The sequence below is a fragment of the Thamnophis elegans genome, chromosome Z (assembly GCF_009769535.1).
Source record: "Thamnophis elegans isolate rThaEle1 chromosome Z, rThaEle1.pri, whole genome shotgun sequence".
NCBI lineage: Eukaryota > Metazoa > Chordata > Lepidosauria > Squamata > Colubridae > Thamnophis > Thamnophis elegans.
In genome coordinates this window covers 131,300,073-131,322,715 of record NC_045558.1, presented here as the reverse complement: position 1 = coordinate 131,322,715, position 22,643 = coordinate 131,300,073, and the positions used below count along the sequence as shown (strand labels likewise).

The 22,643-nt window shown below is 37.3% G+C and overlaps 1 protein-coding gene across 1 annotated transcript; it reads left to right on the top strand.

Annotated features, from left to right (window-relative positions):
- Positions 1-16,598: 16,598 nt before the first annotated feature.
- LOC116521812 (vomeronasal type-2 receptor 26-like) lies at positions 16,599-22,326 on the top strand. Its single transcript, XM_032236463.1, has 5 exons — positions 16,599-16,970; positions 17,693-18,331; positions 19,394-19,621; positions 21,019-21,145; positions 21,428-22,326. Exons 1-5 carry the CDS (start codon positions 16,599-16,601, stop codon positions 22,324-22,326), a joined length of 2,265 nt encoding a protein of 754 aa, XP_032092354.1.
- Positions 22,327-22,643: the final 317 nt, after the last annotated feature.

The following is a 22,643-nucleotide window of genomic DNA, read 5'->3' as shown; positions in this document are numbered from 1 at the left end:
AAGCAATGCATGTTTCATTCTGACAGAGACTAGTGAGTTAATATCATCATCTTACAGGTACTTGACACAAAACTATCAGCATTTTCTGGCCTTGGAATTTGCTTTGAAAGAAATCAATGACAACCCTCACCTCCTACCCAACATCACCTTGGGCCTCCATGTTTACAACAGCAACTTCATTGGGAGCTGGACCTATCGTGGTGCACTGGAGCTTCTTTCAACAAAGGACAAATTCATTCCCAATTACAAGTGTGATGGTCAGGACAATGAAGTAGCTGTCATTGGAGGACCCTTTACAAAGATTGCTCTGGATATGGCAAATATTTTTTGCAACTACAAGATTCAACAGGGGGCGGAACCTGTCACCGAAAGGGGCTCAACGGAGCTCCTCTCAGAGATCTGGTCTGTATATCTAAATAAGATCAAAGATATCACCCCTTTTTGGCAAGAAAGGGGCAGGGAGAAGCTCAGTGGCTAGGGTCTATTCGTAGTTCACAGCCTTCTTCTTTTTTTTTTTTTTGGCTGTGGACGGAGATTAGATCCAGCGTTAGCTGAGCTCTTATCTCCAGCCAGTTCTTCTCAGCTGCCTTTTTTGCAGCTCCAGACAGGAGACTCCCCCCTCAGGACAAAGCAAAGTTGTTTGAAGTTATTTATGATTAATACGAGCGGGTCCCACCCCTGAGAGGTTTTACTTTTATTACTATCTTAAACACCAGCCTCGTTTGTCCTAGAGGCTTCTTTGTTCAAACGTGTTACAAAATGGCGATTTTTCTCCGTTGGTGACTGATAGGGGATGTACTTAGCCGGCTCTACCTTCCTGGAGACTATTCCTCATTAACTACCCAAAATCTACAAACAAATTTTTTTGGGGGGGAAATTGAGGGGAGCGAGAACGCTGTTTATTTGTTTATCTTTAGCTTTTACTTATAATGGCTCCCAGGTCAAAGCTGAAGCGTCTTTCTACGAATGTGCTTAAAGAATCTGCTACAAAATCGCTGCCCTTGTCTCCTACGCCCTCTACTGGAGATTTCTTAACACAGGAATTTCTTTCTCAAATGCTTAATGACTTTAAACAGGAAATTAAAGAATTTGTATTGGAGTTATATGATAATCTAGAGATTAAGATTGCCCAAATGAAGGCGGATACGTTTGAAGCCATGTCTGCTCTGACAGATTACACCGCTGAAATGGAGAATAAATTGGAAAGCTTGGAGGAGGCTAACTCTAATTTGACTACTAACATCCAAACACTACAACAAAAAATTAGAGATACTCAAGAACAGCTCGTTATGATAAATTTTAACAGGAAGGCATTTGCAATAAGAGTCCGAGGATTGCGCGAAAAGGAGCGAGAGAATTTGAAACAGACTTTTGTTGAGGCCTTCAGCCATGCGGTGGGAAGCCCGGGATTTAATTTTGATTGGCAGATTCGAAAAATCTATCACCAGAATTTGTTGGTAGCAGAACAGCCACAGCTCCCGAGGGACATAATCATATATTTCTCCACAAAAGAATCCAGAAATGCGATCATACAAAAGTTTTACAATAATAGGTTGCGAGTTGATGGGCAGGATTTGATTGTCTTCAAAGAAATACCATCCCAGATGTTAAAAGCAAGAAGAGACTATACTTTCCTAACTGAAGAGCTTAGAAACCACCAGATACAGTATAAATGGGAAGCGCCAGCTGGCATCACGGTCACATTTGAGAATCAAAGATTTCGTCTCAATTCTGTTTCGGAAGCTCGAGATTTCTACTATAAGACTTTGAAGGCGGGACTTCCTGACTCACTCGGAAAAGAGGAAAGACAAGGAGAAGGAGAAGGCAAGCAGCAGACCACATGGTTGCAAGACGGAGGGTGTAGCTCTCCCCCTTCCGGAGAAGCAGAAGAGCGGAGATCGAGGATTTAGCTATGTCTTCAAAATATTTGTCTGGTTTACGATACGGTAATCCTGTCTAGACCCAACAATTTGCAAGACATTCAGTCTCTAGACTACGATGTTTTCCTATTAGACATTCCAAAATATTTGTCAAAGTTGTGGATTGAATGGGGGTTTGCGGTCTCTCTCCGGTAGAAAAAGCGGAATTGGATACTGGTGGTGTGATATTGGGACTGAACTGCGTGGAGCGGATGCTGAACACATATTTCACGGGACTTATATGTTTGAACTTTAATTTAAATTGTCCAGGACTTTAAAGGGAAGAGAGTGGAGATGGTAACTTCACTGAACTTTGGTTTGGGAGGAAGGGAGCTGGGTAACGCGGGGTAGGTGGAGAGGTAGCGAAAGCCTGATCAGATTATTTCGAGTTAAAAGGCAAACTGACTCTTGTGTAAATTATTATCTGAAAATAAGGTTAAGAAAGATTATTTGGAGTGACTACAGGAAGTAGTGGTAAATATCAGAGAAGCAAGGGACGAGGGTAAAATTCATGTGGAGTGATCTACATTGTTTAAACTCTATTAGAAGGGAAAGCTTGGTGAGATTATTTTGAGACAGAATGCAAATTGATTCTTGTGTAAATTACTATTTGAATATGTGGAACGATCCACACTGCTTAAATCCTACTAGAAGGGAAAGTTTGGTGAGATTATTTTGAGCTAGATCGTAAACTGATCTCTGCATAAATCTGCATAAATTTTTATTTGAATATAAGGTTAAGGAAGATGAATTGGAGAGTCTACAGGAAGATGGGGTAAATAACAAAGAAGCAAGAGACGAGAATAAAATACATATAGAATGATTTATACTGTTTAAACATTAATAAAGATGGGGGACTGAGCTTAATACAAAGAGTTTTTTTCTTTTTTTCTTTTTTTTTCTTTTCCTTTTTATAATTTGTAATTTCTTTTTATTTAGTTTTTTCTCATATTACTTTTATTTTTAATCCATAGGATCACAAGATACTTCAGAAGGGGTTTGACAGAGGGCAGTGCCAGGTGTGGGCCCTGGGAAGTCGGGGGGGGGACTAGGGAGGGGGACCTACTGGGGGTGGGTGGGTGGGTGGTAATATAGTTTCAATAAGAAGAAGAATGCACTTGTATACGGTTGTCTCTTCTTTTTTTTCTTTCTTTATATTTTTTTCCTTGGTTTTTTTAAAATCATATTTTGTTTCCTATTTTCTATCTTCATAGCTCAATATTAATAAATAAGAGTTGAATAAAGGAATACACCAAGGGGAGAGGTAGAGGGAAAGAAGAGGGAGGAGCAAGGAGGGAGTAAGAGGGGAATGTAAGGAGGGTGTAAGGGGAATGCTAGGGTGAGGAAGGGGAGAAAGGAAGGTTTGAGGGGAAAGGGAAGTAGGAAAGGGGAGTGTTAGAGGGAGGAAAGGAAAGTTGGAGGGGGAAGATGGGGTGTATGGAGGATGGAAGTGTCAGGTGGGGTTTTGTTTTATGCTGAATGATGATGAGTTGTGTTTTCTTTTTTATTTTATTTTATTTCTTTTCTTATAGCAAATATCCAGTATATAAGTGACTGTAAAAAATTGAATGTGAAAATGAATAAAGCGCCCTTCTTTCTCCACAAAAAAAAAAAAAAATTCAACAGGTGAGGTATGCTCCCATTTCCCCCCCAATCATGCAAATGAAGTTTAAAAGCCCTCCCTTCCTTCCTTCCTTCCTCCTTCCCTCCCTCCCTCCCTCCCTCCTTCCTTCCCAACAGCACGTTAGGAAGGTTGAGTTTATAATCTCAACCAGTTACTAATTTGTGGGTTACTTACTTAAACAATTCATTTCAATGAGAAAAAACATGAGGGTTGAGGTTTCACAACAAAGGACAAATTTATTCCCAATTATAAGTGTGATGGTCAGGACAATGAAGCAACTATCCTTGGAGGACACTATACAAAAATCTCTCTGGAAATGGCAAATATTTTGTGCAACTACAAGATACAACAGGTGCGGTATGCTCCCATTTTCTACCCAGTCATGCAAATGAACTTAGATGTCCGTCCGTCCTTCCTTCCGTCCGTCCTTCCTTCCTTCCTTCCTTCCTTCCTTCCTTCCTTCCTTCCTTCCTTCCCAAACAACAGGGTAGGAAGGTTAAGGTTATAATCTCAAACAATTAACCATTTATGGAGTATTTAAGGTATTCATTTCAATGAGAAAAACATCAAGGTCAGGTTTTCCTATCAAACAAAACTATTAAGGACATTGAATAAGTCAACACTTGACAAATTAACAAAGAAGTCTATTTTGGCCAACTTGTACATTTTTATTTTAGCCAGCTTCTATTTATATTTTTCATACAAAGTACAAAAACCTATACGATACATCAATATGTCCCATGAATTCAATAACTAGGAAAAGCATGTAAACTAGAAAAAAGTATTTGGGATCAGTAGCCGATGCATATTACTTTTTTAATTGATTAAAACCATAATTAATCTAGATTCTCTGTCCATTATGATAACTCTTCATTTTGTTTCCCCCCCTCTGCTTTGAACAGAAACTTCTGTTTGTTTGTCTTTATTGAGAAGTGAGAAAAGCAAAAGTTTATTTGGGGATATGGCATCAAGAATTTTATGGAGAACAAATTTGCAGAGAATTTGCTATGTGTTTTACTGTCTCTAACTATTGATCACAAACAGTCTTCATGCAATTCAGCAATTCCATTACCAAAGTTTGCATGCCTATTACAATAATACCTTTCAATTGCTTTTCAGCTCATCTATGGTTCTGCACCTACAATTAATGAAGGAGATGCTTTCCACTGAATGTTCCTTAACAATCTGCTGCAATACAAGGGAATTCCCCAGTTATTGCTACATTTTGAATGGACATGGGTTGGAAGGATACCTCTGAGATATGAACATGGAGACTGGTGTATAGCGACTGTGGTTTCAATGTTTGCCCAAAGAGGAATTTGCTTTGATTTTATTAAAAGTTACCCCCAAAATACATACAATAATGAATTCTCTGAAATGTTAGAGGATGGAAATGAAATATATGATGCTGTCATGGGAAGCATGGCGTTTGCTGTGATTGTACAAGGTAAATTTATGCTAAGTATGAGGTTGTTCTCTTATCAAGTTCCATCACAATATGATCAAATCTGGCACAGATGGATTTCACTTCCACTTCTATGCAAAGGAATTGGCCTCTACACTTCATTCATGGTGCTATATCCTTTGTGGTTCACTTAGGAGACTTGGTAGGATTTCAAGATTTTGTTAGGGAAAGGAATCTGGCCACCAATCAAGAAGATGGCTTTCTTGAGGATTTTTGGGAGGATGCATTCCAATGTGTGTTCCACAACTCAAGGGGAGAGAAGAATTTTGATGACATATGCACTGGGGAAGAGAAGATAGAGACCCTCTCTTCATCAATTTTTGACATGCACATAAATAGCCACAGTTACACCCTCTACAATGCCATCTATGCTGTGGCACATGCACCCTCTATATTCATTCAAGTTCTGCCAGATAAAAGTCAACTGAATCCTCTCCATCAAGGATCATGGGAGTGAGAAAAATAACATGAAAGAGTCCTATTCTTCACAAGGGAAAGATTTTCTTCTGCTGTAATAAATTCAATTTGGCTGCATGATATGCCAATCTGCATTTGGTATTTGGTGATACCTGGCTCAATAATACTGTAGTAATTACCAGAGAGGGTGTCAACGTCTGAGACAGCATACTGTTAAATGATGCCACAACACGCCATTTCAGAGTTGCTACACATGCACAGGGATAGGGAGGTTCATGGGGGCACAGATGGGTGTTGGGTGATGAGACTCATACTGGGAGAGGTGCCAGGAAGGCAGGCCAGCTGTGGTCTGTTCAGACCTGAAGAGTGCTTGCTGGAACTGGCCAGGGAGCAACCAAGCTCGAAGAGTACTTGCTGGCCAAAAAAGTACTTACTGGAGCCAGCCAGGGATCAACCAGGAATAGGGGCGGGGAGTGCTGAGTCTGTATAGCCAGCTGGCTGGCAGAAGCTGAGACTCCAGTAAAGAGACCTGTTCTACTCACAGTATGGCTTCATCTTTTGCTGGCTCACTTCACTGGTGCACATGCCCTTCCCGGCCTTCAGTGCATGTGCTTTGCTTCCATGTGTGTCTTCTGTGCATGTTCCTGGCCTCAAAAATGAGCTTAAATAGGCCGGCATAGAACCAGGGAGGGTAGGCAGACCCACCTGCTATTTCCGCTACTGCTTCAGCCATACCAGAATGAACTGCCTGAATCTTGAAGTCTTGGTGGACAACACTTAAATATGAGCCAGCAGTATCTACAGCTGCCAAAAAAGCCAATCAAGTCTTAGACTGCATTAACAGAGGAATAAAACCACAATCACTATGTGTTATTATCAATTTATAATGCTTTGGTAAAACCACACTGAGAAAGTAGCCCTAATTCTGGTTGCCACAAATATAAAAAAGATGGTTAGGCTCTAGAAAGCAAGCTGAGAAGAGCAACAAGGATAATTGAGGACTGTAGACTAAAACATATGAAGAATAGTTGCAGGAATTGGATATGTCTACTTTAATGAAAATAAGAGCTATGGGTGACATGATAGCAGTGTTCCAATATCTAAGGGGCCACCACAAAGATGAGGGAAGGTCAACTTACAGTATTCTCCAAAGCGCATGAAGGCAGAACAAGAATCAATGGATTTAAACTAATCAAGGAGACGTCAAATCTAGAACTAAAGTGGAATTTCCTGCAGCCAGACTTAATACAAGGATCTTATTTATTTATTTACCTTAAAGGTAAACATAAAGGTACAAATGTGCTAGTCATTCCTGACTCTGGGGACAATGCTCATCTCCGTTTCAAAGCCAAAGAGCCAGCATTGTCCAAAGACGTCTCCGTGGTCATGCGGCCGGCACAACTAAACACCAAAGGTGCACAGACCGCTGTTACCTTCCCACCAAAGATGGTCCTGATTTTTCTACTTGCATTTTTACATGTTTCAAACTGCTAGGTTGGCAGAAGGTGGAACAAGTAACAGGAACCCACTCCGTTATTGAGCCCTAGAGATTCAAATCACTGAACTGACAACCTTTTGAATGACAAGCTCAGCATCTTAGGTTTTTTTTTAATCCTGTCTTTATTACTTTTATAATTCAAGGTGGTAAACAGGCCTAAGACTATTTTCTCCTCTTATTTTCCCGACAACTACCCAGGTGTTATTATTATTATTCTCTCTCCCCCCCCCAGTATTTATAGGAAATACTAATCTGTGAGGTGCTTGGGATTGAGAATAAGTGATTGGCTATCCAGTCTTGGGGCTGGAGTCTGGTATCTGGAGACTGGCTCTAGTTATTAAACTTCTCAAGACCCTCTAAGATGCGGAGATGGAGAACCAAGTACTGTGACCTTGAAAAAAGAAATAGATGTCTGGGTGAATATGAATAAGATTGTGAGTAGTCAAGGAAGGAAGGAAGGAAGGAAGGAAGGAAGGAAGGAAGGAAGGAAGATAGATAGAGAGAGAGAGAGAGAGAGAGAGAGAGAGAGACAGACAGACAGACAGACAGACAGACAGACAGACAGACAGACAGATAGATAGATAGATAGATCTGGGTCAATATGAAAAAAATGTATGGGTAGTCTTATCTAGAAATATGGTCATCCTCATTCCATCTATTCTGGAAAGGATTGTGGGTAGAAAGTATTTTGCCATATCCAATTATGCTTTGGAAGAAATGAAGGAGAGATTGGAGCATCTTTGAGCAAAAGTGCAGAGATCTGTCATTGTGTGCATCATTGCCTGCATTCAGTGATGCAAAGGATACCATCTGACTAGGTGGCTCAGTGGCTAAGACACTGAGCTTGTCAATCAGAAAGGTCGGCAGTTCGAATCCCTAGGACAGGTCTCCTGTGTGAGCAGGGGGTTGGGTTAGATGACCTCCAAGTTCTCTACCAACTCTGTTACTTTTTACTGTTTACCATCTAACTGACAAATGACATCATTTGGATCTTTAATTAACAAAAGGCTTTGAAAGGAAATGTGATTACATTTTTTGTTCAAAGCAGGGACAGTAGACACAAGCAGCATAGGGGTAGTGGTGGTGGTTGTGGAAGAGCAAAGTAGTGGCAGACATAAAAAAGAATCTGGGAGTGGGATTAAAAAAGACTTTGGAGGGGTGATCTTGGTTTGACGTTCTACCCACTTCCGGTCCACTAGTTGAAATAGATCTTGAAAGTTTTTCCTTCTGTATTAGGATTTGTCTTCATTTTGCATATTTTACTGGTCTCGGTAACAAATACCTCCTGATAATCTGTAATTGTTTTGGGCCCATGCTAAATGCTGCTTGGAATAGGAAATTAATTGAAATACCCTTTTATCCTATCCTGCCCCAACCTATCCTGTTATAATGCTATTATTATCAAACTCTTCTCTGAATTCTCAGTGGAATTCCAGATGCTACTGGCAAGACTACCAAGACTAAATGACACAAAGAATCTTCCCTATAACTTGAAGAGCTGCTACAGCAGAATGTCAGAAAGCCCAATTTTCATCCGATCTTTTCCTGATACTTCATGTTCTGTACTCTGGGAGGGAAGCTGCTCAGGCACATTTAAATTACAGCTAGGAAGAGATGAGAAAGAAATCCTCTGGCATGATGGCTAAGATTCCACTATTGGTTCTGTTGCAGTCTCAGATAATGTACAGCTTTGCTCTTGGTCGATGTCAAGTCAGTGAACCTCTTCCCAGTCCCAGATATTTAAAGGCAGGACAGCTGAACCTGGGTGTCATAACCTTCCAAATCTATATGCTTTCTGAATCACTCTCCTTTGAGATCCCTCCCTCACATGAAAACCCTGGATTCCCTTTGTAAGTCTTTTTAATTTGTTATATTCATTAAATGAACTGCTCTTGCTGTGAATAGGATGACTCAGTAGGTTGTCTGGTTGTTGAACTTTTGTCAATGCATTTCATGAGCCACTTTTATTAATGTGATATTATTATGCTACAATGCTGAAAAAAATATAGGCTCTAAAATTTCTGCTCGCATTTCCTGCAAAAGCTAAGCCATCTAAAGAAAACTTGCCTGGTCTTTGATTTTTCATTCCTCAAGGTTCCTAGTCTTATCCTTTAAATTTCCCATAAACTCTCTGATATTGTTTTGCCATCAGTCAATCTTTACAGAAAATACCCTGGGAAGTTATACATGAACTAATTTATTATTATCTAAACTTTCCAAAATCACAGTCTATTTTCTCAGATGCTTCTGAGAAAAAGGGCTTTACTTTCCAAATGAAATCACACCTAAGTGGCTATGAATATCCTTCATAGCTGACATGTAAGATCTGGATAATTTTCCTATTTCCAAGTGCTCATTTTGAGATGACAAGTAAAAATAGGTCTTTCTTTTTTTCTTTTTTTTAATTTTATTTTTTATTACATAGACATCACATAACAATAGAAAAAACAAAGGGAAAAGGAGAGAAAAAAAAGGGAAAAAAGACAACCCCCCCCCCCCCCATCACGTACAATATGTCATTTGATCACAGGTGCATCCCTACTATGTTTATACATCCCGTATCTCTCTGTTGTATATTTAATAGACACCACAATAACCTAGGGTTTTTTTTTTTTTAAAAAAGGGGGGGGAAGACAAAAAAGAAAAAAAAGAAAAAAAAAACCATCATCACATGCAGCATGTCTTTTGGTTACAATTGTTTTAACCTCTGCATCTTCAAATAATATTTACTGTCTCAAATATTTCATCTAATATAACTAAAGGCCTCATTTTCATTCTACAATATATATTCAGTTAACATTAGCATTATTTTTCCCCAGAAAGTATACTTCTATTTATTGTTAACCTTCCATTTCATACCTTCAAACAGAGATCTTATTCCTTCATTTTTCAACAAAGTATCGCTGCCTATATATACCAGTTTTCATTTGTTCCCCTATTAGAATTGCTTTATCAGCAGCGAAATATCATTATAATAAGTTCTTAACCTTATACATTATATCCCCAGACCTTATATTAATACTTCATTGTGTCATTATTAGATTATTTCACAGCATAATTATATCATCATTTACTTTTTTCAATTAAGGCATAAGTATATCATTTTTCATTTCCAAAGTTTTTTTCCCCCCTAGCCACCGATAAAACAAATCCCATATCTTATAAAATTGTTCATCCTCTTGCTCTCTAATTTCAAATGTCAATTTCCTCATTTCAGCACAATCCATTATTTTTCAGATAACTTCTTCCTGTTTTGGTATTGTTTCGTTTTTCCAGTTTTTTGCAAATACAATTCTCGCTGCTGTTAACACATTTACACATTTAACACATTTACAATCAGATATTTTAAGTCTTTGTTGTAGGTTTCTGGTATGATCCCCAATAAAAAGACCTCTGGTTTAAAGTCTATTTGTTTGTGTCATTTTCTCCAACCACATGTGGATTTTAGTCCAGTATCTTTTAGCTTCAGTGCAAGTCCACCACATGTGGTAGTATGAGCCAGGTATCTGGTGACATTTCCAACATTTTTCTGATTTATTCTTGAACATTCTTGCGATTCTGGTCGGGGGTAGGTGCCACCTGTAAAACATCTTATACAAGTTTTCTCTATATGCAGTAGACATTGTCATTTTGTAATTTTGAGACCACAATTTCTGCCAATTCTCTAAATCAATCCCATAACTAAAGTTTTTTCCCCAAGCTATCATAGTTTCTTTAACTTGTTCTTCATGCAATTTAAACTCCAATAAATATCCATATAGTTTTTAATTACTTTTTCATCAGTGCTTGTTAAAATTTTGTCTAACTCAATCATTTTATTATAAAGACCTTCAGTTTTTCTATCTTCATTATATCTAGATTGTATCTGTACATATGAATACCAATTCATTTCCATCCCTTCTTGTTTCAACTCTTGAATAGATTTGAGCTCACCCTCTGTATTCAATAATTCTGTATATCTAACTGTTTGTTCTTTTTTATATATTATTGGATATGAAAATGCTTCAATTGTTGATATCCAGACTGGAATTTTTAAATAATGTAGTCTTTTGACCTTTTCCCAGTTTAACAACAACACCTCCCTTATATAATGTCTTCTAAAGTAACCATGTGATTTAGTACCCTTATACCATAAGAAAGTATGCCATCCCAACAGCAAGTCGTGACCTTCTACATTCAATAATCTAGAGTTTTTTTTAATAATATCCATTCCTTAATCCACATCAAGTTTGTTGCCTGATAGTATAGCTCCCAATCAGGTAGCCCAAATCCTCCTCTCGATCTAGCATCTTGTAGTAATTTAAGTTTTATTCTAGCTTTTTTCTCTTGCCAAATAAATTTCAAAACTCTTTTATTTAAATCTTGAAAAAAATCCTTACCCAATCTGATTGGGATTGTCTGAAACAGATATAGAATTCTAGGTAGAATGTTCATTTTAATTGTAGAAATTCTTCCCATCATTGATAAATGCAAATTTTCCCATTTCTCCAAGTCAATTGCTATTTGTCGTTTTAGTCTGGTATAGTTATCCTCTTTAAGAGTGCTACATCTAGGTGATAAATATATCCCCAAATATTTAATCTTACTTGTGTTTTGAATCTGCAACATTTCTGACAGCTCTTCCTTTTGTGTTGCTGGGATATTCTTTCTCATGATCTTTGTTTTATCTTTGTTTATTTTCAAGCCTGCTACTTCTCCATATTCCTCTATTCTTTCCAGCAATTTGGATGCTGTTTCTAATGGATCTTCAAGAATAAAAACTAAGTTGTCTGCGAACGATTGTAATTTATAATCTTCTCTCTTAATTTTCATTCCTCTTATTTCTTCTTCTTCTCTGATCTTTCTGTTTAAGACCTCTAGTGTTAGGACAAAGAGTAGCAGTGATAGTGGGCAGCCTTGTCTTGTACCTCTCTTTATTTCAATCAGATCTGTTAGTTCTCCATTTACAATTATCTTTGCTGCTTGTTTCTGGTATATCATTCGTATAGTTTGAGTGAATTTCTTGCCAAAATTCATCTGCTCCAGTTGCAAAAACATAAATTGCCAATTCACATTGTCAAAGGCCTTCTGCGCATCGAGGAACATCAGTGCCATTTGTTTTTCAGGATGGGCCTCATAGTATTCCAAGGTATTCAAAATCATTCTCATATTGTCTTTAATTTGTCTTTTAGGTAAAAAGCCATTTTGGACTGAGTGGATGAAGCCATTTAAATATTTTTTAAGTCTCTCAGCTAGTATAGATGCAAATAGCTTGTAGTCTGAATTTAATAAAGAGATTGGTCTATAATTCTTGATTTGAGTTAGATCAGTCTCTTCCTTGGGTAGTAGTGTGATATACGCTTCTGACCATGACTTCGGTATTTTGCTCTCAGACATCACTTCATTCATGACTTGTAGGAGTGGGAGGGTCAATGTTTCTTCAAATGTTCTGTAGAATTCCACAGGTAGTCCATCTGGTCCTGGAGCTTTCCCATTGTTTTGTTTTTTAAGTGCCTCTGTTAGCTCCATCATTGTTATTTTACTTTCTAACATTATTCTAGTTTCGTCTGGTACCTGGGGGAGATTGGCATCTTGTAGGTACTTTTTAACTCGTCCCTCCTCCACCTTCTCTTGTTCATAGAGTTTAGCATAATAGTCTTGTATAATATTTTTTTTCAGTATTTCCATACTGAATTTCTCCTTGTTTATCTCTTAGTTGAAGTATTTTCTTTGTTTCTCTCTCTTTTTTCATCTTATATGCCAACCACCTGCCTGGCTTGTTCGCATTTTCAAAATAATTCTGTTTGGCACCTCTAATTTTTTGTGCCAGTTCTTCCTTTTCTAATAGGTCCATTTTGTGTTTAATTATGTCCATTTTTATTTTGACATCTTTTTTTGTGGTGCTCTCTGTAGTTCTCTTTCAAGTATTTTATAGTCATTATCTAGAGCTTTATGCATTTGTCTTTTCTTTGAGTTTCTCTTCCTTATGTAGTCTATTGTCAAAACTCTGATAACAGCCTTCATTGTATCCCAGAGATTCTGCAACGACGTATCTTCTTTCCTATTTTCTTTAAGGAAAAGCACTAGCTTTTTTCCATTTTTTTGTACAAACTCTTTTTCTTTCAATATAGTGTTATTTAGTGTCCATTTAGGTCTTGCCCTTTGGCCTTTCCATTTAATTAAAATTGGATTGTGGTCCACCCAGGTACTTGCTCCAATCTCAATTTCTTTTATGTTGGAGCTCAACTCTGCTGAGACCCATATCATATCTATTCTAGAAAATGAAGAATGTCTGTTTGAGTAGAAAGTGTATTGTTCTTTTTTAGCATTTCTTTCTCTCCATATATCTTTTAGATTTACTTCATCTGTCATCCTAAAAAAAGATTTCGGCAGAGGCTTCCTATTTAATTTTTTTTGTTTTATGTGTTTTATAGTCCATATTTTGATTCACAATGCCATTAAAGTCTCCCATCATACAAATATCAGCATAGTCTAGTTCCAAAACTTTTTTGTGTAGTTTTTTGTAAAATTCATCTTGTTTTTCATTGGGGGCGTAGATTCCAATTAGGAGTGTCTTTTTGGTATCCATAATTTCCACCATCAAAATTCTTCCCTCTTCCTCTGCATAGACTACTTTTGCTGGGATGTTGCCTTTAATATAAAAGACCACTCCTCTTTTATTGCAGTTCGCCAATGATGAAAACATTTCCCTAAGCTTTGGTTGAGTTAATAAATGTTCATATTTCTTTTGGATATGTACTTCTTGCAAGCAAATTATGTCAAGTTGTAATTTCTCTAATTTATGAAATATTTTCTTCCTTTTAATTACTGAATTAAGTCCATTAATGTTAATTGTAATCATTTTTCTTTCTTCCATGTTTATACTTTATATACGGGATTTATCGTTCTAGTAGATCTGGGTTCTCGTTTTTCTTTATGGCTTCCATTCCCTGTCGCCCCATCTTTCTCACTTCCACCTACTGCTCCTTTTTTTTTTCCGGTCGCGGTTGCAGGTGGTTCCAGTATTTGTACCGCTGAGTCATCTTTCCCAGCTTTCTCAGCAATTTCTCTAAAGTATTCTTCATAGAAAGCTTCTGCCTTCTCAATTGTATCTATCCTGTGTCTTTGTCCTTGCCAAGTACATGGTAAACCTTCCGGTATGAGCCATCTGTAATTAACACCTTTTTTATCAATACTTTAGTCAGAAATTGATATTCTCTTCTCCTCTCTCTCACCTCTCTCGGAATTTGTTTGAGAACTACAATCTCCTTACCTTTATATTCTAATTTTCTATCTCTCTATTTCTGTAAAATTTGTGATTTAATTGTTTTCTTAGTAAATCTTACATGCACTTCCCTTGGGAGAGCGTTTCTCATTGCATATCTTGTGTATACTCTAAAACTCTCGTCTATAATTTCTATTATTTTGTCCTGGGACATCTCCAGTACATCTATCAAAATATTTGAAATTATCTAAACTAAGTCCTCTCCTTTTTCTTCTTCTATGTTTTGAAATCTTAAGAAAAATTCAGACCTATCCATCTCCCATCTTAATATTCCACTGCTCTCTCTTTCTACATCACTTAGTCTGGTCTCTAGCTTCTCGCTTTTCTTCTCTCGTTCTTGAATTTTATTTTCAATTTTTTGAATTCCGTCTTCGTATTTCAGCATCCAGTTGTGCATGCTTCCAACTTTCCCTTCCATATTATCAACTTTTTGCACTATGCTTTGATTTTGTTGTTCCATTACCTCCATTTTTTTTTTACAAGGGTGTCTAACTTGCTATCTTTACTGTCAATTCCTGCTTGCATTTTCTGCATCATTTGCATAAGTGTTTCAAAATTTGCTTCCTTCTCTTTTTCATGCTGGGACATTGTCTGTGTTGTCCTCTGGCCTCCTGCAGGTGAGGAGGCAGAGGTTGATGTAGAGCCAAAAGCAACTGCTTTTCTACTCATAGCCAATTAGTATTAGAGGGTGGAGGGTTATAAGTACAGTGGATGAAGTACGTAAAGTACACAGAGGAGAGGAGGGAGAGATGAGAAAAAGGGGAGAGAGAGAAAAGAAAAGGAAGAAGGGAGAAAAAAGGAAAGGAAGAAAAAGGAACTTTTCCAACTATTTTGTTCAAAATTTAAATTGGATCATCTGTTGATGTCCCAATTTCTTCAGAAAAGAAAGAAATACAGTGAGAATACAAAAGAAGATATACATACATACATACATATATATATATATATATATATATATATATATATATATATATATATATATATTTGTTATATTTATGCTGATAAATCGAACAGCAAGGGTATGGCTAGCTGATGAGAGCTAAATAGCTTGAAATAGATCTATACTAGTCTCCCTTTATTTATTTATCAGCATAAATATAACAAATGTAACAAAAAAGGCTTCTGTCTGGATGGTCTCTTGTGACGAGCCGAAGGAGAGTGGAAGTGTGACCTTCCTCCCATATTTGGGCATACCAGGGGTTGTGACTTTATATATATATATATATATATATATATATATATATATATATATATATATATATATATATATATATATATATAAAAAACCCCCTCCAAAAAGAAAAGGAGAGGTCCTTCAGCTACAAGTGGGAAAAGAAAAAAAAATGTAAATAGTCAAAGGGTCAAAAAGAATGTTCCAAAGGTTAAAAAGAATAATCAAAACAGAAAAAAAGTGTAAAAGATCAAAAAGTCAATAAGGATGATCAAAAAAGAAAAAAATCAATGTCGATATCTCCACAGCAGATGGTGTGAGAATGGTGTTGAGAGATGAAAGAATGCCAACAAGCTAAAACAAATGGTTTTTTTCGGACTCTTCCCCCCCCCCCCCCAAGATAAAAGTCTTTCCAAGGTCACTCTCAGCTCTGCTGTTTTGTCTAGCAAGACTCCAGCTGCGTAAATATGTAAATCAAATGCATTACAGGGGGGATTTTGATAACAAAGTTCAAGTCCACTAGATGGCAGTGTTAGCTTGTGATTTGTAGTTTATAGCTTGCTTTAGCTTGTTGTTCCGTAGCGTTTGTTAATTACTAATTGTTAAAATACAACCAAAGGCTAAAAGGAAACAAAAAACAGATCTTCAAGGCACTTTAAGTTTAAATTCAATGTCCCCATTAGGTTCAAAGTTAAAAATATCGATAACAAAAAGGAGGAACACAAGAGGCCGATTTAAATTACAAAAGAGTCCAGCCTGGCTTCCAAAGATAAAAGAAAGGAACAGAAAAATAAACTTCCAATCAGCAACATTTGTCCCCACCGCTTTTCTCACTAGTCAGCCTTATTTTAAACTAAGTTTCAAATTTAGAGTGTTCTCTTTCCAACAAGAAAAAAAAGATTTAAAACTCACAAGAAACAACATGCTTATATCCACTCTCTCTCTGGGCTTTTGCAGTTATAGTCAGCATCGGCTGATCCGGAAATCACTGGATTAGGAGGGCTTTCCTTAGGTTCCCAGAGATTTTGGGAACATCTCTGGGACCACTGGAGTTCCCACCACCTTTCACTGTCTCTTCGGGACAACTTAGATCTGAAACAAATCGTCCAGATGACCCAGTATAGATGGTCTCTCAGGAGCTGCCTGAAAGTCCATCTTCTCACTGCTAAGACCTGCCTTTCCTGCCACTTGATATCAGGGTAAAGAAAAAGTGTCACAATAGTTCTCTACCAGCTTTAAAATGCCAGAGCAATTTCCATTGGAAAGCAATGCATGCTTCATTCCGACAGACAATAGTGAGTTAATATCATCATTTTACAGGTACTTGACACAAAACTATCAGCATATTCTGGCTTTGGAATTTGCTTTGAAAGAAATCAATGAAAACCCTCACCTCCTACCCAACATCACCTTGGGCCTTCATGTTTACAACAGCAACTTCATTGGAAGCTGGACCTATCGTGGTGCACTAGAGCTTCTTTCAACAAAGGGCAAATTCATCCCCAATTACAAGTGTGATGGCCAGAACAATGAAGTAGCTGTCATTGGAGGACCCTTTACAAAGATTGCTCTGGATATGGCAAATATTTTTTGCAACTACAAGATTGAACAGGTGAGGTATGCTCCCATTTTCTCCCCAGTCATGCAAATGAATTTTAGATTTCTTTCCTTCCTTCCTTCCTCCCTCCCTTCCTTCCTTCCTTCCTTCCTTCCTTCCTTTTCTCCCTCCCTCCCTCCCAACAGCACGTTAGGAAGGTTTGAGTTTATAATCTCCAGTTACTAATTTGTGGGTTACTTACTTAAACAATTCATTTCAATGAGAAAAAAAATATGAGGGTTGAAATTTCACAAGGATTCTGATCAAATAAAACAACTAAGAACATTGGAAATAATTAATACTTGACAAATTAAAACAGAAATCATTTTTGGCCAGCTTGCATGTTTTTATTTTGTCAGTTTCTATTTTTGTTTCTCATACAAAATTACAAAAACATACATGACATGTCAAAATGTTCAGTGGATCGAATGACTAGGCATTACATACTTTAAACTATAAACTGTCTTTACACAATGCATCAATTCTGTCACTAAATTTTGCATGCTTAGCAACAGTAACACATTGCAATTATTTTTCTTTCTAAGATCATCTATGGTTCTGCACCTATCAATAATCATGGAGATGTTTTCCAATGGATGTTTCCTAAAAATATGCTTCAATACAGGGGGATTCTTCAATTATTGCTATATTTTGGGTGGACATGGGTGGGGATGATTTCTCTAAACTATGATGATGGAAATTGGTTTATACCTACAATTGTTTCAATGTTTGCCCAGAAAGAAATCTGCTTTGACTTTATTATAAGTTACCCCAAAAAGACATACACTAATCAGTACACTGAAATGTTAGAGGATGGAAATGAACTATATGACGCTGTCATGGCAAGCATGGCATCTGCTGTGGTTGTACAAGGTGAATTTATGCTAAGTATGAGGTTGATGTTCTCTTATCAAGTTTCATCAATAGATGAGAAAGTCTGGATTATGATAGCCCAGATGGATTTCACTTCCACTTCTATGCAAAGGAACTGGCCTCTACACTTCATTCATGGTGCTATATCCTTTGTGGTTCACTTAGGGGACTTGGTAGGATTTCAGGATTTTGTTAGGGAAAGGAATCTGGCCACCAATCAAGAAGATGGCTTTCTCAAGGATTTTTGGGAAGATGTGTTTCAATGTGCGTTCCCCAACTCCAGTGGAGAGAAGAATTTTGATGACATATGCACTGGGGAGGAGAAAATTGAGACACTCCCTTCTTCAATTTTTGATATGAACATGAGTAGCCACAGTTACACCCTCTACAATGCTGTCTATGCTGTGGTACATGCCTTGCATGCTCTATATGCATTCAAAAGAAACCACAAAGTTTTGCCAGGTACAAGTCAACTGAATCTTCTCCATCAAGAATTTTGGCAGGTAACATTTTCAGTTTATGTATGTATTTTATAAATTGTCTTTCTCTCTGCATTATGTTTCTTCTTCAATCTTGAGTCCTCTTCCAGAGAGCTAGGAGTTTGGTGTGCTTGCACACTATGTTCGATTTTTCTCGTGCTGCATTTTTCTGGATGGAGATATCTGATGTAGTTCCTGGATTTAATCAGAGCTACTATTCCATCTTAGGCATAATAGCCCCAAGTGCTCTCATTACACCTGGAACCACTTTGGCCTTTTCTTTCCATGTGTTCTCCAGTTCCAAAATCACTCCGTACTTGTCCAGCTTCTCATTTTTCCTGATGTTGCTGTCATTCTGCACCATTACATATATCACCAACTTTGTCTTTCTGTCCTTAAGTGCTATGATTATTTATGGTGGATTGACTGGTTCCAAACCATCTGTCTGGATCTGGAAGTCCGACAAACTCTTAGCTTTCTTATACTCCGCACACAATCTGTGGGATCTCACATCTGGACTTAGAAGATCTAGACATTACTGTGTGCATATGTTCCTGTTCAAAATGTCAGTTGTTTGGTTTTGCCCTTCATTGTATGCTGTTCCTGCCTACATCTTACAGACCAGAAATATGTGTTGAGTTGTCTCTGAGACCTCTCTACAAAGTCTGCATCTTAGATCCTGCCATGTTTTTAGACAGCGTCAATGTGTCTGGTACTTAGTGTCTGTTCTTGTGCTACTATGATCAATGACTCATGCTGTTCTTTGGTTCAGTCACTGGTAGGACTTCCCAATGACTGACACCTCAGCTATTTGATGTACATCCCATGCAGGGTCTTGTCTTGCTGTGACAGTTCTTGTAATTGAATTTCCTATCATGTCCACTGTCAGCAGCTCATCTTCAGGTACCATCTTACTACTGGATGGGGCTTATCAAGAACAATGGATCATATTGAACAATACATAAAGGATATTATGGATATTATGAAAAAACCATAATTAATCAAGCAAATGTTACTTCTTCCAAGTTTCCTTTAAATATTTGTCTAATTAATTTTATGACATCTTGATTTCTTTTTTTCACTAAGTTGCATCATTTTCTGAGGACTGTTTCATTTAACAATAATGCTGGGGAGCCTGTTAGTTTTGATGAAAGTGGCCAATTGGTGTCAGGATTTGATCTAATCAACTGGATCCCCTTGCCGAATCAGTCCCTCCTTAGAGTCAAAGTTGGAAGCTTAGATGTACATATTTCTGAAGAAATGAAGTTCACCATTCAGGAGAAGGCCATTGTCTGGCCCACCAGTTTTAATCAGGTAGGCTGGAGGAATTTATTGTGAGATTGTCCCTTCAAAAACAACATTAAGAAAAGCAAAGATTCCAAGATCACGTTATATCTAAGAAAACCTTCAAGTCTTAAGCTCTTTTGGTTTCTTTCATGACATCATAGATTCGTCATCAAACCCCAAATATGTATTACATGAATTTATTCCCTTCAAACACAACACGAAAAGCAAAGATTCCAAGCTTCCAAGACCACATTCTAGCAGAAATCCCCCAATACTTCAGCTCTTTGGCTTCCCTTCATGAAAGGTTACATTGTTCACCCAACTCCAAAAGTTTATTATATTATTTTAATAAATAGTCCTTTAAATATGACACTAATGACAACAGCAACAACAATGGAAAGTCTCATAAATCTTTGGAGATATGTCCTAACACTTTGAAGGACACTATTCTTTATTTTGCTAAAGTATGTCAAAAAAAAAAAAAACATCTTACTTTGCTATTTGTGTTTTTAAATAATTACCATCTTTCCTATAGATTTTTGGTATCTATAACTTGTGGAATTGAGATGTATGTATGTACTGTATGTATGTATACATATGTATATGTTTTCATAGATTTTCACGGGTGTAGATATGCTGGTTTTGTTGTATTCGGGTCTTTTCCCGTGTAAGATTGAGATTGTCTTGGCAACGTTTCGGCAAGACCTCACCGAAACGTTGCCAAGACAATCTCAATCTTACATGGGAAAAGACCCGAATACAACAAGACCAACGTGTGTATGTGTGTATGTGTGTATGTGTGTATGTGTGTATGTGTGTATGTGTGTATGTGTGTATGTGTGTATGTGTGTATGTGTGTATGTGTGTATGTGTGTATGTGTGTATGTGTGTATGTGTGTATGTGTGTATGTGTAAGTGTAAGTGTAAGTGTATGTATATGTATATGTATTTGAATATGTATATGTATATGTATATGTATATGTATATGTATATGTATATATATATATGTATATGTATATGTATATGTATATGTATATGTATATGTATATGTATATGTATACACACACACAAATATATATATATGTGTGTGTGTGTGTGTGCGTGCGCGCACATGCACACGCACATATACAAACACACACACACACTTTCATCACACCTTAAAATAGGTTGCTTCTATAATGGTTCCCATCTTTTGACCTTCTAGAGTTTTTTACGTTTACCTTGGCTTCTTTAGGTATATTACTATTTTCATTCATGTTTTATATGTATCAATGACTAAAAAGCTCTTTACTTTAACAATAACGTTGGAGAAACATTTTGCTGGACTCTAAGCAGGAGACACAAGAATTAATTAATCTCTTGTATGGCCCCCAGACTGTCAAAACCTGAATTCAACATTCTCCTTTTCTCCCTTGTCCTTTCAGGTTCAGCCCCTTTCAGTGTGCAATGAACATTGTCTTCCAGGTCAAAGAAAAGCCATGAAGGAAGGCAAACTGTTCTGTTGCTATGACTGTCTTCCATGTGCAGAAGGAAAGATTTCAGCACAAGAGGGTAAAATATGTATCAATAGATTGTTTTGATCGAACAAGAACTAATGTGTTGACTGGTTCACTTCTGCCTCTATTATTCAAGATGTTTTGCCTGACCTCCCATTTCACTAGAAAGTTGGAATGTTTAGACTTCAAAATAGGATGGAGCTGAAGTTTTGATTCAGGGATTCCAGAAGAGAATATGTAATCTTTTTTTTCTATCCATTCTAATACACAAACTCTCACAAGTATAATCTTGCTTTCAATTGTAGCAATATTAACAATGTAGTATCTTCTTTTTCAGATGCAGATGATTGTGTCTCATGTCCAGGAGAACAATATGCAAATGTCCATCAAAATGCATGCATTGTCAAAGAGATTACCTTCCTGTCTTATCAAGAATCTTTAGGAATTACCTCTTTGGTGTTTGCATTCTCCTTTGCTTTCATGACAGTACTTGTGCTAGTTATCTTCATTAAGCACAATGACACACCGATTGTCAAAGCCAACAACCGTAGCCTCTCCTACCTCCTCCTCATCTCTCTTCTCTTCTCCTTCCTTTCTACTTTCCTTTTCATTGGTCGGCCTACAGTACTGACATGCCTTCTTCGACAAATTGCTTTTAGCTTCATATTTTCAGTAGCAATTTCTTGTGTGCTGGCCAAAACTATCATTGTAGTTCTTGCTTTTATGGCCACCAAGCCAGGATCTGGAATAAGGAAATGGGTAGGGAACAAATTGTCTGCTTCTATTGTCTTTTCTTGCTCCTTCCTTCAAGCTTCTCTTTGTACCATTTGGCTGACAACCTCTGCCCCATTTCCAACTTTTGACATGTATTCCCTACATAAAGAAATTATATTGGAATGTAATGAAGGGTCCACTTATATGTTTTATTGTGTCTTGGGCTTCATGAATATTCTTGCCCTAGTCAGTTTCTTGGTGGCCTACCTATCCAGGAACCTGCCTGACACCTTTAATGAAGCCAAGTTCATCACCTTCAGCATGCTGATCTTCTGCAGTGTGTGGTTGTCATTTTTCCCAGCCTATCTGAGCACCAAGGGTAAACTGATGGTAGCTGTGGAAATCTTCTCCATTTTTGGCTCCAGCGCAGGGTTATTGGCTTGCATATTTTTACCCAAATGTTATAGTATTATATTACAGCCTGAACTAAATAAAAGAGAACAGCTAGTGAGGAGGAAATAATATCTCCAAGTTGTTTACTGAGCATCGCTGACAATTCCATGTATTTTATAATTTTATCTTATCTATAACTTAAATTATTATATTCTATTCCAATTTCATTTTTGACTGTATTTTATTCCAGTTCCATTTTAAATTTAAACAAGACTGTAGTTTGATTTGCCTAATGACTGGCTGGGTGGGCATGGTTAGGTGGTCAGGTGACTGGGTGGATGTGGCTAGATGTTATGTGACTGGATGGACATGACTAGGTGGTCATTTGACTGGGTTGGTGTGGCCAATTTAGCAATGCATTTTGCCAATTTAGCACCCCATTAAAC